The 13,487-nt window shown below is 42.3% G+C and overlaps 1 protein-coding gene across 3 annotated transcripts in view; it reads left to right on the forward strand.

Moving 5' to 3' along the window:
- Positions 1-6,089: 6,089 nt before the first annotated feature.
- Positions 6,090-13,487, forward strand: part of tmem260 (transmembrane protein 260) — a 31,001-nt gene continuing 23,603 nt past the window's right edge. For all 3 annotated transcript variants that reach the window (XR_003270610.1, XM_026151451.1, XM_026151450.1), the window contains exons 1-3: positions 6,090-6,489; positions 9,806-9,837; positions 11,851-12,002. Coding sequence is in view for 2 of the 3 variants with exons in the window: in XM_026151451.1 (XP_026007236.1) it covers positions 6,381-6,489; positions 9,806-9,837; positions 11,851-12,002 (293 nt within the window). In the remaining variant the exon portion in view is untranslated. The remainder of the gene's footprint in view (positions 6,490-9,805; positions 9,838-11,850; positions 12,003-13,487) is intronic.

Genomic DNA, 13,487 nt, shown 5'->3' on the forward strand with positions numbered 1-13,487 from the left:
CTTTTAGGATTTTTTTTATTTTTTTTTTTAGTGTACATGCAAAAATATTGTACCATGATGATATTTTCCATCATTCGCATGTGACTTCATCCTCTCTATAATAAGGACGCATGAAAAGGATTTAAATGCATAACATGTCATTCTGGCACAGGGAGGGGAACGGAGCTGTGGGATGCCGTGCTTCCTAATTAACATTTCTGCAGTAGATGTGAAATAGGTTCATATGTCTGCACACTTGCCTGTTTTTCTTAATGACAGAAGAGACACTGAAGGTGACAGCATGCTAATTTTGAGATCACTTGGTGGGTCCCCCTGCCCCTAAGCAGGGCTGGGTTATGCAAATAAAGCAGGATGATACTTCTTTTTCCCTTCTCTCAGTTTCATGAGTAAGAAATGAGGTGCATGTCCTGCACTAATGCTGAGAATTTACACAAACGATGATCCTCCTATCATCCCCCCACCCCCCTTTTTTTTTTTAAACTTTTATGGGACCATTTTGCAGTTCAGTGGGAGTCGTTGTATTATAATTGTACTAAAAAGTTCCTTTTGTTTGGTTGACTGAGCAATCAGAGAGCACAAAGCTGTCATATTTGCCTAAAACAAGATGGTGTATTGACAATGATAGCTTGCAAGTTTGCTCCTGTTAAGTGAGTTTTCCAAACAGGAAAATTAGGATGTTTTAGAAGAAATTTTATTATCCAGTGCTGTAATGATATATTGGTGGCGTCTTTAAGAATATTAACAGCATAAGAGGAAACCATTACCTGTATCCAGACAGAGCATTTAGAGTTTTTGGGTGGGCAATGGCAAAAAGAAATTCACTCTTACTAAATAAAGTATTTAAGCATTCCAGTAGTTTTAATTTGATAGCTGAGAGAAGTGAGCTGCAAACTATATAGGTATAGGGTTAATGCAATTATTTCTCAGAGATCAGTGAAAAAGTATATGCTGTACATCTCCACACTCCTCTGGGTAGGCCCCTGCACATAGTGATAGTAATGAAATCCAAACAGTTTTCAAGGCCTGGCTTCAAAATGTGGCTGGTGGGGCGGGGGGGGGGGCAATCAGTTGTAAGTGCATGCAGCCTTGGAAAAAAAACCCAAAAAACACTGAAACTTTTAAGCAGTGATCGTGCCACTTCCTCAGATATTTAGATGAGATTTTTTCCCCCTCTAACAACAGCCAGCAATATATAGGTTATTGGATTAAAGTCAACAACAGTTGTCAATCATCCAGCTGTTACACATCTGAAGGTTGTATTCAGAGTTGTGCCTTAGTTGCCTTACATGTTTTCTTTTTCTTTTTGTCTGTCTGCCCTGTGATTTCACCCAACATGTGAAATGCCACAGGTGGCTGCGGGCTGTACGCCAAGCTATCAGCGGGATACCTCAGCTGGCAAGTTGAATGCTGTGATATTTACCTCAATTACCCAGCGTGCAACTGAGGCAAATTATATGCAGATCATCATCTGTAAATAAGAGATAGTGCTCTTCCCCTCGTGTAAATTAAGTAACAGCACATACAACCCTCAGAAGCTAACACAAGACACATTTGTCTCCCTGGTTTTTTAATAGTAAACTTGGCAGGTCTTTTTTTATTTTTTATTTTTTTTAAATCTTCTTGCAAATTGGACTGCCACAGCACAGTGCCACATATTGGACTTTGCTGCTAATTCCTCGCTATTTCTGTCTCGAGTGATTAGTCACTAATTGTTGCTTCAATCAAACACCTGCATGTCTTACTTTAAGTCAGGTCCAGCCTTTGTTATCCAGGCCCAAGGTCAAACACCTCACACAGGACTCTCCTCTCACTTCTGAGTCATGCAATTTGAGTTGTCAAACAAAACCATCCCACTTTTTGTATGTGTGTGCGTGCATTTGTCTCCTTTAGCTTGCAGCCAGCTCTGTAGCACTACACAATTCAAAGCTGTATGCAGTGCAGTTTGAAGAGGATTATGATTATATCAGGCCTATTTACTATTTCATGTGGCTCTTGATGATACTTTGTACTCAGCCTACTCAGCTTATTACTTTCTCAATGAATAACAAATGAGTTGTCAAATAAAAGGCAAATAAACACAGGGCTAAAGAGAAGCCGATACAAATATTTCATTAGAACATATGTGGGGAAAAATAGGTTTGGAAAATCAAGCATTAAATTCAAATACTAAAGTGGGGGCATACTTTGCCTCTCTGAGCATCTCACGCCCCCCTTTTTTTTCCTCTCTTGTCTGCTCTTACACGGGCACATGCGGCGTCTTGCCTACTCATCCAAACAAGAGGACAAATTACTTTAATTATGGAGTAATTGCAGAGTCTTGTGTTAATTAAATCTTTATCAGTTCAAGTAAGTGGATTGCTCCCACATGGAAACCATGCAGTGACGTGCCGCCTTGCTCTCTCCCTCCTCCCCCTTCTGCTCTGTCTAAATTTTCAGTCTAAAACCATCTTTTATTCACAGCCTCACCCGACTCTAACGTCTCCTCACCCCTGCGTCTCACACTGAAATGATTGGGATTAGCATGATTTGGGGAAAGGGTGGGAGGGTGGCAGGGGTGGGGTTGTTTTACCAAGTCTGTCGGCAGCCAGCTGTTTCTTAAAAATACCATAACAAACATGATAGCACCGACACGAGGGAGTGTCCTCACGCTGGAAAATGAGATACAAGATTTATCTCAGGTTCCTGGTGTTTGACAAAATTGAATCCTCTCATTTTAATTGCTCTCGACTAGGTGTGCAGCTCCAGGCGATGAAAACAGGAGCTCTGTATGTTGTCCCTTGTTCTCCGCAGACTATTATGTTCCATTGTGCAAAATGCCGATTATGATTTGCTTTATCCTTGTCATCTATCTTATTTAGGATCATTTAAGTAGCCACATGTTACAAAGGAACAGCAGTCAGCCCTGTTATTATGTGTGTTTGAGTCCCCTGCTTGTTGTAATGAGAACTGGATCACAGAGGAGAATTAATCTCTCTGAAGACCTATTCTGTGGTTCAAGGCCTCGCTACATGTACATTTTACAGGGAATGGTTGTATTTTTTCCACTTGCAAAAGAGCACAGCGTTAATGCTTGTTGTTTCTCGCAGCTTTGTCTTTTGACTAGTATTTGGGCCAGGCTGTGTGGAGCAAAAGAGAGGCAGCTTTAAATGAAAGGACACAGTGAACGTACACAGAGAAGAATGATCTAACTTTATTAACCAAATTTTGTTAAAAACACACAAAACATGAACAAAAACATAAAATTACCTCGTTACGATTCCAAATGATATTCCCAGAGCGATGTGACCAAACATGCATTAACCTGTTTTTTTATTGGACAAAAAAGTGAGACTGTTTTTCAGGGATGTGAAAAGTAGTTTGGCACTATGTACTGTAATTACATGTTATACACTTTTATGGTGCTCACTGTACACTAATATCCATGGGCTGATATATTAACAGCATGCATCTGAATGAAGACAAATAAGTCAGAAAGAACCAGAAACAACAACAAGAGATCCACTCCCCCAGTTAATGTCTGTGGGTTCCAGGCTTCAGCCAATCGGCGCAGCATGCCAAGGATTCTTGACAACGTATTAAAAATTAGCATTTTATTTATGATTATGTTAATTTGTCCAATTGCATCTGAGACTTTGCCAAAGGGGGAGGAGGTGGTAGGGCTGTGTATAAAACTGTTCCACCCCCTCAATTAAAGCTGAGAGTGCGCACATCAAATGCATCTTGATTGTTTTATTTCATATGCATTGCAGTGGCCCACAGAGCCAATGTTATGAAAAGTACATCCTATCCAGTTATTTCTCACCCTGTCTGCATGCTGCCCATTGATTGTAAGTGAGAGAAGGTTGAGTAAACATGGCTGCTCTTTTTGCAAGTGCAAATACTGCAGAGTTTTAATCTTTCTGCGTCAACACAATGTACAATTTGGCTCGTGGACACCGCCAATGTGCAGCTGTTTAGCAGAGAGAATGTTTATGAGTCGACGAATGGGTGTAATATGGCTGTGAAGCAGATTCAAACGGGCTTAAGTGGATTACACCTCATTTCAAGGATGCTTAAGGTAAGATTAAAACAGATATGTGGTAGGTTAAGTGAGGAAAATACAAAATCAAATAGATGGAACTGCAGTCAGCCACTTTCTCATGCGTGGCTGCTCTTTTTCTGTATGTATAGCATTGAGTTAAAAAAAAATCAGCAACAAAAATCTGAGACAAAATGCTAATTTTTCATGTAAAAAGGACTCGGCAAAGAAAGCATACGCACATTTTAAACAACAGTTTTGCTCCACTAGACCGTCACAATTCACCGTTAATGCCCTTTCTTATCTTATGCTACAAATCCCCAGAGCTGGAACATTAGAACTCTCTAATCACACACGCTGGCACACAGTGTGGGCACTCCACACAAACACAAACACACGCATACAAAGTCACACACCTCACATACAATCTGAAAAAGATAATGAATTTAATACTGCTGCTATTACAGTCAACTAATGTTTGTTAATAGCCTGCCGCCATATGGAGCGAGGGCCTCAACCATGTGGGTAATTCCTCTCTTTGGACAAGCTGTCAATATAAAGGCCCTGCGTTTATTTTGTGAATGCATGGGATAGAACGGGGGGTGGGGGGGGGGGGGGGGGGGGGGTCTTAATCCAGCTGGCTCTCTAATGATTTCTCTGTGCCCCAAATATGAGCTACATGGCTGCGAATGTGCCTACAGTTGTGTTTTATCTCAAATATCAGAGCTGAAATGTGTCCATATTGGCGCTCCAATGAGCATTTGCGCATATGTGTACAGTTTGGGTACAAGACTAGCTTTCTATGTGGTAGGGGCTAATGGAAGTGATGGTTTTAGAGAGAAGTCTTTATGACGTGCCTGATTACCCCTCACCCCCCACCATCCACCACCACAAATTCATCCCATCTCCTCCCCACATCCCTCTTGCCAGCACTGCACCCCAGTGGATAACCAAGCTTGGATTAGCAGTGACATCACACTGAAGAGATGGCTGAGCCCCAGTATGAGGAAGGGTGAGTACTTTGGTTTGTGTGTGTCAGATGGGTGTGAGTGTTATGTGTGTGTTCAAGTCTGATTAGACGGTGAGGGTGGTGGTGAGAGGGACGGGAGGATTAGAGAGCCATCTGAGAGTTGGTTAGGTGCTGACACCACTCCACCTCACCAAGGGCTCAATTTACTGAAGGATCAGAGTCATTTATGGTGGGCTGGGATTATTATCAGTTCAATAGGGCAATTTCTTTATTACAGTCACCTCTCAACCTGTGAAATATGGACACTTGTGTTACATTTACAAATTCGTGTATCTTGTTTCTGGCATAATCTAGTGCTCTACTGTGCACGTAATTGTGCATTTGAAGCAGGTACTGTAACAGCTTTAATATAATAATGTTTTAATCCAGTAATAATGCCATTTTCACTGTAAGGCTTAAAACAACCCCTCCAAATGAGGGAAGGCAGGCTATGTTTGAGTTGAGATACTCAGCAGTCCCTCTCAACTAAAGCTCTTGAAATGCACTGAGAAATCATATGCATTAGAAAATGCATATTTGCATGTTGATCCTTCAAAATGGTGCCTGGCAATGAATAGTAATCACAAACAGCTGGTTTGAACCTTTAGACTTTAACACATACTTTTCATTAGCATATGTAGTTTCAGTTTACAAGTTAGCCAGATTGAGAGTTCTTTCCATTTCTGTACATTTTAGCACACAATATTATACTTGGAAGAAAACCTGAAAACTTGAGTATGTTTTAAAATTTATGAGTAAAGCGCAAAAAGGAAAGGCTTTCAATTTTTAGACTAATTTTGACAGAAAAATAAACTGTCGTGCTAGCGTAAAGATGCAGACCCAACCCCTCTCCGTTCAGCTCTGTGAATACAAGTGATGAAAGAAGACTGATGTACATTCCTGAATGACATTGAGTGAACCAGGAAGTAGTCATAACCATGTTGCTTGGCCAACACGTCCGAGATAAAACACTGGTCGTCCTCATTTGAAACGCTCGTTTTTGTTTCCCTTTACAAAGCAAGAAACAGCAATTCAATGAGTAATGCAACTTATGAGGAAAGCGTGTCCGGTAATATCGCGAGGTTAGCCAGTCGGCGTGAATGTGGCTGCTACTTTCCGCGGGCAGGAAGGACCTAACTCAGCACACTCTCCTGCAAGTGTGCTGAAGACTATGCAAAGGTTGTACTTAGAACTAAATTAAATTTACTTAATCTCTACCCAACATCGTTTTAGACGTAGATCAAAGTTTTATTTATACCCCGAAGGGTCTGGAATACATGGACGCTAACGTTAGCTCGCTAGTTAAGAGACATTTCAGTGAAAATCGTCCGTATTTCCCCTGAAAGAAACAAAATGTCCGCGGAGCACAGAGCAAGCTGGATACTGACAGGCACCGTGGTCGCTTGTGTCGCCGCTCTGTATGTGCCCTGTGTGCAGAGGACGGTCCCCGGTGGAGACTCAGGTTGGTGCTAGCAGGCTAGCTAACGCTCATTTGGTCACGTGGCTTTGTTGTGTTGCCGGGAGCCAATCATATTGCACCTTGTTGATGAAACCGCTGCAGCTTGACTGGTGCTGTCCATGGTGCTGCAAGTGCAGGTAAAGCGACGTTTGTCGACGTGACAACGTAAACAAACACATGCCAGACTTTGAGATACACATATATAAATTGAAAGAATCATTCTTTCATTCATGTTTTTAAATCGTCCGCGGTAAATACGAAAACCTCTAAATGAGACACTAATACCTTTTTTACTTCCAGTGTTTAAGGCTGATTTTGGAATCAACGCTGACTGGTAAAGACAAAAGGCATTATTTCATAATATTCAGTCACTGTAATTAACAAATAATGCAAAAATATACACGACTATCTGTATTTCTTTCTTTGTTTTCTTTCTTATTCTTTTAAAATATCTTAACGTCAATTATCTCGACGTAAGTTGGTGGTGCTGTAAAGAACAATTTCCTGTCCTATTTGGGATGATGTAGTTTAATGTAGCTTATGCTTTTCTGTTCTTTAAACTCAGCTGCTTTTAGTTGTACTTGTACTTGTTTACTTGTAATTCTATGACATAACTTATTTGGATTTCGTTGAAGTCTGTAGAGGTATAACAGTTCTCCAAAGTCACAGTTTGGTTCACACCTATTTTTATTAAGAGTGAATGAAAAGGAAACATTTTAATGACTTAAATGTGATTCAGTCGTTACTATAAAAATATGCTTTGACCCAATGTTACCTGCTACACATACGTACAATGGTACTGTAATATAAAATTGCAATTTAAAACAAAAAAAAAAGATCAAATAATTGCATATTATGTTTTTCAGAACTGTTAACATTTTCATTTTATTTTGTGACATATTAATTAATTAATTTTTTAACAACGGATGCTCTTCCTGATACAATCCCAAAAGGTATTTGTGTCTCTCGCCAGACCAAACCAGCAACCTTTTGTTTGCTAGATGTTTTTGCAAACCATGTTTGACTCACACCTAATTGCACTTTTCCTCCACATTTTATGCATTTTTTCATTTTTCTGACTGTTGGGTAACGCAGACACCATAATTGCTGACAAAGCACTGTTGACAGCCACTCACTACAAATAATTGTCCTTGTTTATTTAAATTCAATATTTTGTGTGCATGCATAAACCTAATTTACATTTAACACGGCTTACTGTGGACTTGAATGTATTCCACTCAGTACCTTCCGATGTGTTTTCCCAACATTCTTGTAATGCAGTTTATGAAGGAGTGCCTTGAACAATTACAAACAGTGTTTAGAAGTGATACCAAGGTTACAAACTTGTAAATTATGGACTTGAGGGCATGAAGGCTCTGCTTGTTAGGTTTTTACTGCTTTGGCGTGCGAGCTGCAGAAGGGAATGCATTTTTGCAGAATGAAAGCATAAGAAAAGCTCGGCCAGATATAAGCGAGGAGAGATGAAGCGAGAGCGGGCAATTGGAGTGCTGAGTAGCCCTGCTGGTTGTGCTGCTGTCTAACGAACAGGGCCTTTGAAAAAATGGCCAGCCCCTTCTCCACAGTGTTTAGGGACGGTGCAGGATGCCCGCTCTGATAGTGCCAGCTGAACACCCTTCCGAATTCTCCAGGTCTCCGTCTCTGTGTCCTAATCTCTTTAGGTGTGATGTGCCCTGGAGAGGCTTGAGCGCAGCCCCGCGGGTACGCTGTTGTCTAGGAATGTGGAGTGTGGAAATGATGGGGATTATGGGAAGACTGGTGTGGGTGCCCATGCTCCACAATCACAAAGACTCTTGGCACCCATGCTGCTACCCCGTTGAGTCAATATTTTCCCTTTTTAGTATTGGGGCTGCAGAACTGCATCTCTGTTGCACTGAGATGGATGTTTTGGCTTGGTATTAGTTTGAGTTTCAGTGTTGAATGGTGTAAAAGTGTGCCACTTCTAAGGGGAAAATGAGTGAAATTGAGAAGCCGATGAAGGATGAGAAAGTGTGATGTTAAATGATGGCAGGTAGCTGGCGGCTCATGCCAGGTGAAATGGAGCTGTGGAAACATTTAAGCTGTGCAGGTGGAGGAGTTCTGACTTCATGGTCCATTAGACTGATAAGAGTTAGGGCTCCTCATGTGGCAGAAATTTAGGCATCGTAATTCACTGTATCAGCAAGGTTGCAAAATATGAGAGGAAACCAGTGCCATCTGAAATCCAGCCCTTCTGTTTTGTAAAGGTTGTTACTGCATCCCTGCTCATGTCCCTACTGTGCAGATGTTTGTTTGTTTGTTTTTAAATATATGTAACAGCACCAACAGCTGCTCAGATTGAAACAGCTGTATTCTTTTCTTCTTTCTTACGTGCTATATGTTTGAAAACCAGTGAACACAGGAGAGCAATATAAATTAATTTACCTTAATGTGATTTAATGGAGTCGCGTGTAGTGTCTTACGGATTCGACATAGCTTGTAAAAGTGATAGAGTCTGCAAGAAACAAGGCCAGCGTTTCATTGGATGTGTTTGACGGAGGAAGGGACTACCCGTCTGGTACCAGTAGAGGGGGCTGTCCTGAACCTAAACATTTATCAATGTCATTTAATCTGAACCAAATTTCAATTTTCATGAGTGGGAGATGCAAACATTGGGTGAGAAATCAGTATAATTTGAAATGCTCTGGGTGTATTCTGGCACAAATGGGTTTGTGCCCAGATACATTAAAGCTCCCTCAAAAAGCTTTTAGGGGTTTTCTTTTCACTTTGTGCTGCGCCTCACACAGAGCTTGTCAAAAAATTGTGCAGCCGGCTTTTATTTTTACAGCTTACTTCATTCTGTGACTGTCACCGGCGTAGCCTTTCTGTTTGTGCCCAACGGACTAAACGAGACATTGAGACATTAGGAGTGTGGGAGCAGGAGAGAGGCACGTAGAGCAGCAGAAGAAAGAGGAGAGGAAAGGACCCTAATGCATGGGGAGGATGGGACTGGAAGCATTATTCTCAGATCTGCATATGTGTGTCTTTGTGTGACAAGGCATTGGAGGGGGAGTCTAATGGTTTGTGTGTATGTGCGTGTGTTTATATCTGTGTGTATGTGCCGGAGAAGGGAGGGAGGCATCGGGGGAGAAGTGAAAGATGAAGAGAATGAGCGTGCCGCTTAGGAAATGTCACACTGGGAAGATTTGCAGGTTTTGATCCTGGCAAATTAATGCAAAACCCCAGTGCAAGTATTTGATTTGGGAAAACTTTGGGAGCAGACTTGTCTCTTAATAATAATTATTGGGTTTACATTAATTTCCTCCCCTATTCTCTTCCACAGGAGAGCTGATCACCACTGCTTGTGAGCTGGGGGTAAGTATTAGCTGTATTGTTTAATCAATTCACTCATTAACTCTTATAAGCATTAAGGAAGTTTAATTAAGCATGGGCAGAAAGCAGATTAATTTACTTTCAGTCCACAGGTTTTTCCCCTTCTTTTCTATACACTTATTTTACTAAGTTGCAAGTAGAGAATGCTATAATTTGCAACCCGTTTTTCAAATCCAATTAAAGTCAATGGTAAGGCGATGGCTTTTGTAGGCTTTGCCTTATGTACGGTATAAGGCTTATTATATCCACCCCTCTTTTTTGTGTGTGTGTGTAAGCCGCGAAGAATGAACTAAATCGGGTTAACAGTTATAATAAGTTTTATTATTTAATAAAGTTTATTACGCCGCTGTGATCCTTTTAGGGAGGCTGTGTCGGTGTCACTATGCCAGTAATCCTGCCGTTAGTGCTGCAGTCCGTGTGGCCTGCCTGTCTGCCTTTCAGGCCTCCCCAGGGCCTTGCAGGCCATCTCTGGGACCCAGGCTGCTGGCCCCCCTCTTCTGATCCCCAGAGCTTGAGAGTTCTCCTTCTCTTTGCTCCCTGTGGCCTTTATCGCTCAGCTGTCCTTTAGCTGCATGTCTGTACACTGCTGTCAGCCCACACAGTCCTTCCTCATGCTCTTAATCGCTCTTCATTTTGGTGACGTTACCCACCTGCGTGATGCTACCATTTAGTTCACCACTCTCGCTGCTGGAGCTTTTCTCTTTCTCTCATATTTACAGCCTCGCTTTTTGCTCATCGAGTTATTGCGACGCGCCTTTTCCATTTCCAGCTCCTCACTCAAATTTTAGCAAAGCTGTTTGCATGTCTGCAAAAAGATCCTTTGCCGTGTTCGAGGTAACTGGTGAGTCAGTCACACTCTCACCTTTCGGCTTTCTGTTCATTCGAAGAGCTGCCCCTTCTCACTGCCTGCATGCTTTGTGTTATCTGTGCCAGGGAATGAGTCTGTGTTTAATGACTGAGTCCTTATCTGGGTGGAAGAGACTTAGTGGCTAATTGCTGCGATTGCCAAGATCTCCCAGGCGAAAATGACTACGGCTCTGCGGTGGTTTGGGGGTTGAGGCTGGCGAGCACCACGTGTTATACCACGGGCTCTAGGGAGCTGCACTGTCCTTGGGAAGAGGCCCGCAGCAAAGAAGTGAGAAAAGGGGAAAAGAAAGGGAGTGTAGGGCTCTCGTATGACAGCACAGTCAGAGTAAAGCCAAGCAGGATGTTTCTGACTCCTCACAAAATTCACGTGTGCTTACCTGCTGAGGATAAAATGTTGATACAGCAATATATTAAATCCCTTTCTTGTGCGATAGAATTACAGATATGGTACACTGTTGTTAAAAATCAGAGTTTTTAAAAGTAAATTTTGTAGGGACTCTCCACACAGTCCCGATGTACCGGAGTCACTACCAGCGCTTATCACATAATTAAGGGAAAACAGAAGCTGAAGAAGAAGAAATTTAAAAGGGGAAAAGAGAGCTGAAAAACTAAACAGTTTCATTACTGAAATGGAGTAAAAGTAATTCATAGTGATGCACACTGGCACTACATTGCAGGGAATAAATACATTTTTTCTTCTATTTGTCTTCTGTTTTTTAAAGTTGCACAGTTAAGGTGCATATATCATTGATTATTGTCTCTTAATGTATAAGGTATTGTGATACAATCATCATCGTGGTAAACCTATTGTGATAGCATCACATTGTGAGCTATTTTTACACATACTGCAGCTCTTTTTCTAAACATCAGTGGTTTGCCTGCCAGATCTCTGGGATTGTGCCAGTGTGTGAATAGCAGATCACTGAATTTAACAGTAGTGAGCAGAATCACGTGTTTTTGCCCCTTACTCACTTTATCAAAGCTGCTTCCCTTCCGAAACCAAATGGAGTATTTCCTCTAGTATAGCAGTAAGAACGCATCTCCAGCTACATGCTGCATGTAAGAAAGGAGCACCTGATAAAAAGTTCACGTGTGAAATGGCCCTTGTCTTTGTTTTTGTGTCTTTAGGTGGCCCATCCTCCAGGATACCCACTCTTCACTCTACTGGCTCACATGGCTATGCGTCTGCTGCCCTCACTCTCTCCAGCCCACAGCGTTAACCTGATGAGTAGCCTCCTGGGGGCTGCAGCTTGTGGTGGCTTCTGCATTACTGTCTGCAGGTAGGCATATGAAAAATGTGTTTCCCAATTCCAGAATTTCTTGATGCATTATGTTCTGTTCTGGGATTTTAGTTATTGTATAAAAAATTACATTGGTGCACTCTGCAATCGAGTAGGTATCAGTAACTGAAGTACTAAATTCTCAAACAGAACTTTAAGGAAGGCACAAAGAGCCTCTTTCCTTCAGCAGAGGAGCCTTCTGGTGACTAACTCACATCAAGGGAAGTAACAATAATAAGAAGACATTTTTGAGTGGCGGCAGTCTTTAAACATTCCCCTACTGACTTTTTGCATCGTGAAGCTGTCTGGAACAGAAAGTGGTATTTTTGGGCCCTGACTGACAGGCAGTGGTCTCCCTGATCCTCTGTTCAGTATTCAGAAGCAGAACCCAGTCGCCGTCCTCCCTCCCAGCACCTTACCCTCCCTGTTTACCTATCAGCCACCCGTTGTGAGAATGCGTGTATGTGTATGTATATCCCAATTATTGTGCCCTCCACCCCCCCAAACCTGACATCCCTGTTCTTCTGCCCCCCCCCACTGCCCAGCATGCTCCCAATCCTGACATGGCACGATTTCTAATCTCTCCCCTTCTTGCCTCCTGGGTCTGAGAGGAACAGGATCACTCTCTGCGCTCCTCCCTCTCCCCTCTCGTCAACTACCTCTGCCCTCGCTCAGTCATAAACACAGTTTACGGTCCCCGCATTGCCATCTACCCACCCTGCAGCTTCGCCTGCTGCTGACCGTATCATGTAAGGAGTATTTTACCCCTTCCTGCTTTGTCTGTGTGTTTATCTTGCATGGTTAACCAGACTGCCTTACATCACACTTTTTGCTGATTTTAGTCATTTTCCACACTGCATTTTGGTGGCAGCTTAGTGTCAACATTTTACCTTTTTGTCCCTCTTTGTGCATACTGGGCTGTTTCCAATCATGTCATATATTTCTAAGTTACTATTTCCAGAATAGAAATTGTTGAATATGATGTAATTTCTTCTTGCTTCACACCTTGGCAGGCTGTGAGGACTCTGTGATAGCAGGAGGACAGCAAGTGAAAATGAAATTGTGTGTGTTATAAAGTGTGCAGTGCTGGGCCGGCTTCCTGTGTGCTTGGCCAGTGTGTGCGATGTGGCAGGAGGTCTGGAGAAGGTCAGGGTACAGGGTCATCCCTGCTGAAGTAGGGCAGGGACTGGAGAGGGAGCGCTACCCAGGGGACTGGCCTTAAGCCCAGACTGCATCAGTCTTAGACCCTGCCCTGTCTTACTGTCTCTGAGAGCTTTCACCAGTGTTCCCAGGACAAGGCAAAAAGGACAAAACAATAAAAAGAGGGTTAAAAAAAAAAGAGGGGGGGGGGGGGGGTGTTAAAACACTGCACTTCTTCGTCATGCTTTAACTGGACATCCTTATTGTTTCCCTGGTATTCAGGCTTTTGATTGGACTCCGTTCTTGGCCAGACATTTACAGTTATTTTGAGGGCCGAAAATATCC

The sequence above is a fragment of the Astatotilapia calliptera genome, chromosome 19, assembly GCF_900246225.1.
Source record: "Astatotilapia calliptera chromosome 19, fAstCal1.2, whole genome shotgun sequence".
Lineage (NCBI taxonomy): Eukaryota > Metazoa > Chordata > Actinopteri > Cichliformes > Cichlidae > Astatotilapia > Astatotilapia calliptera.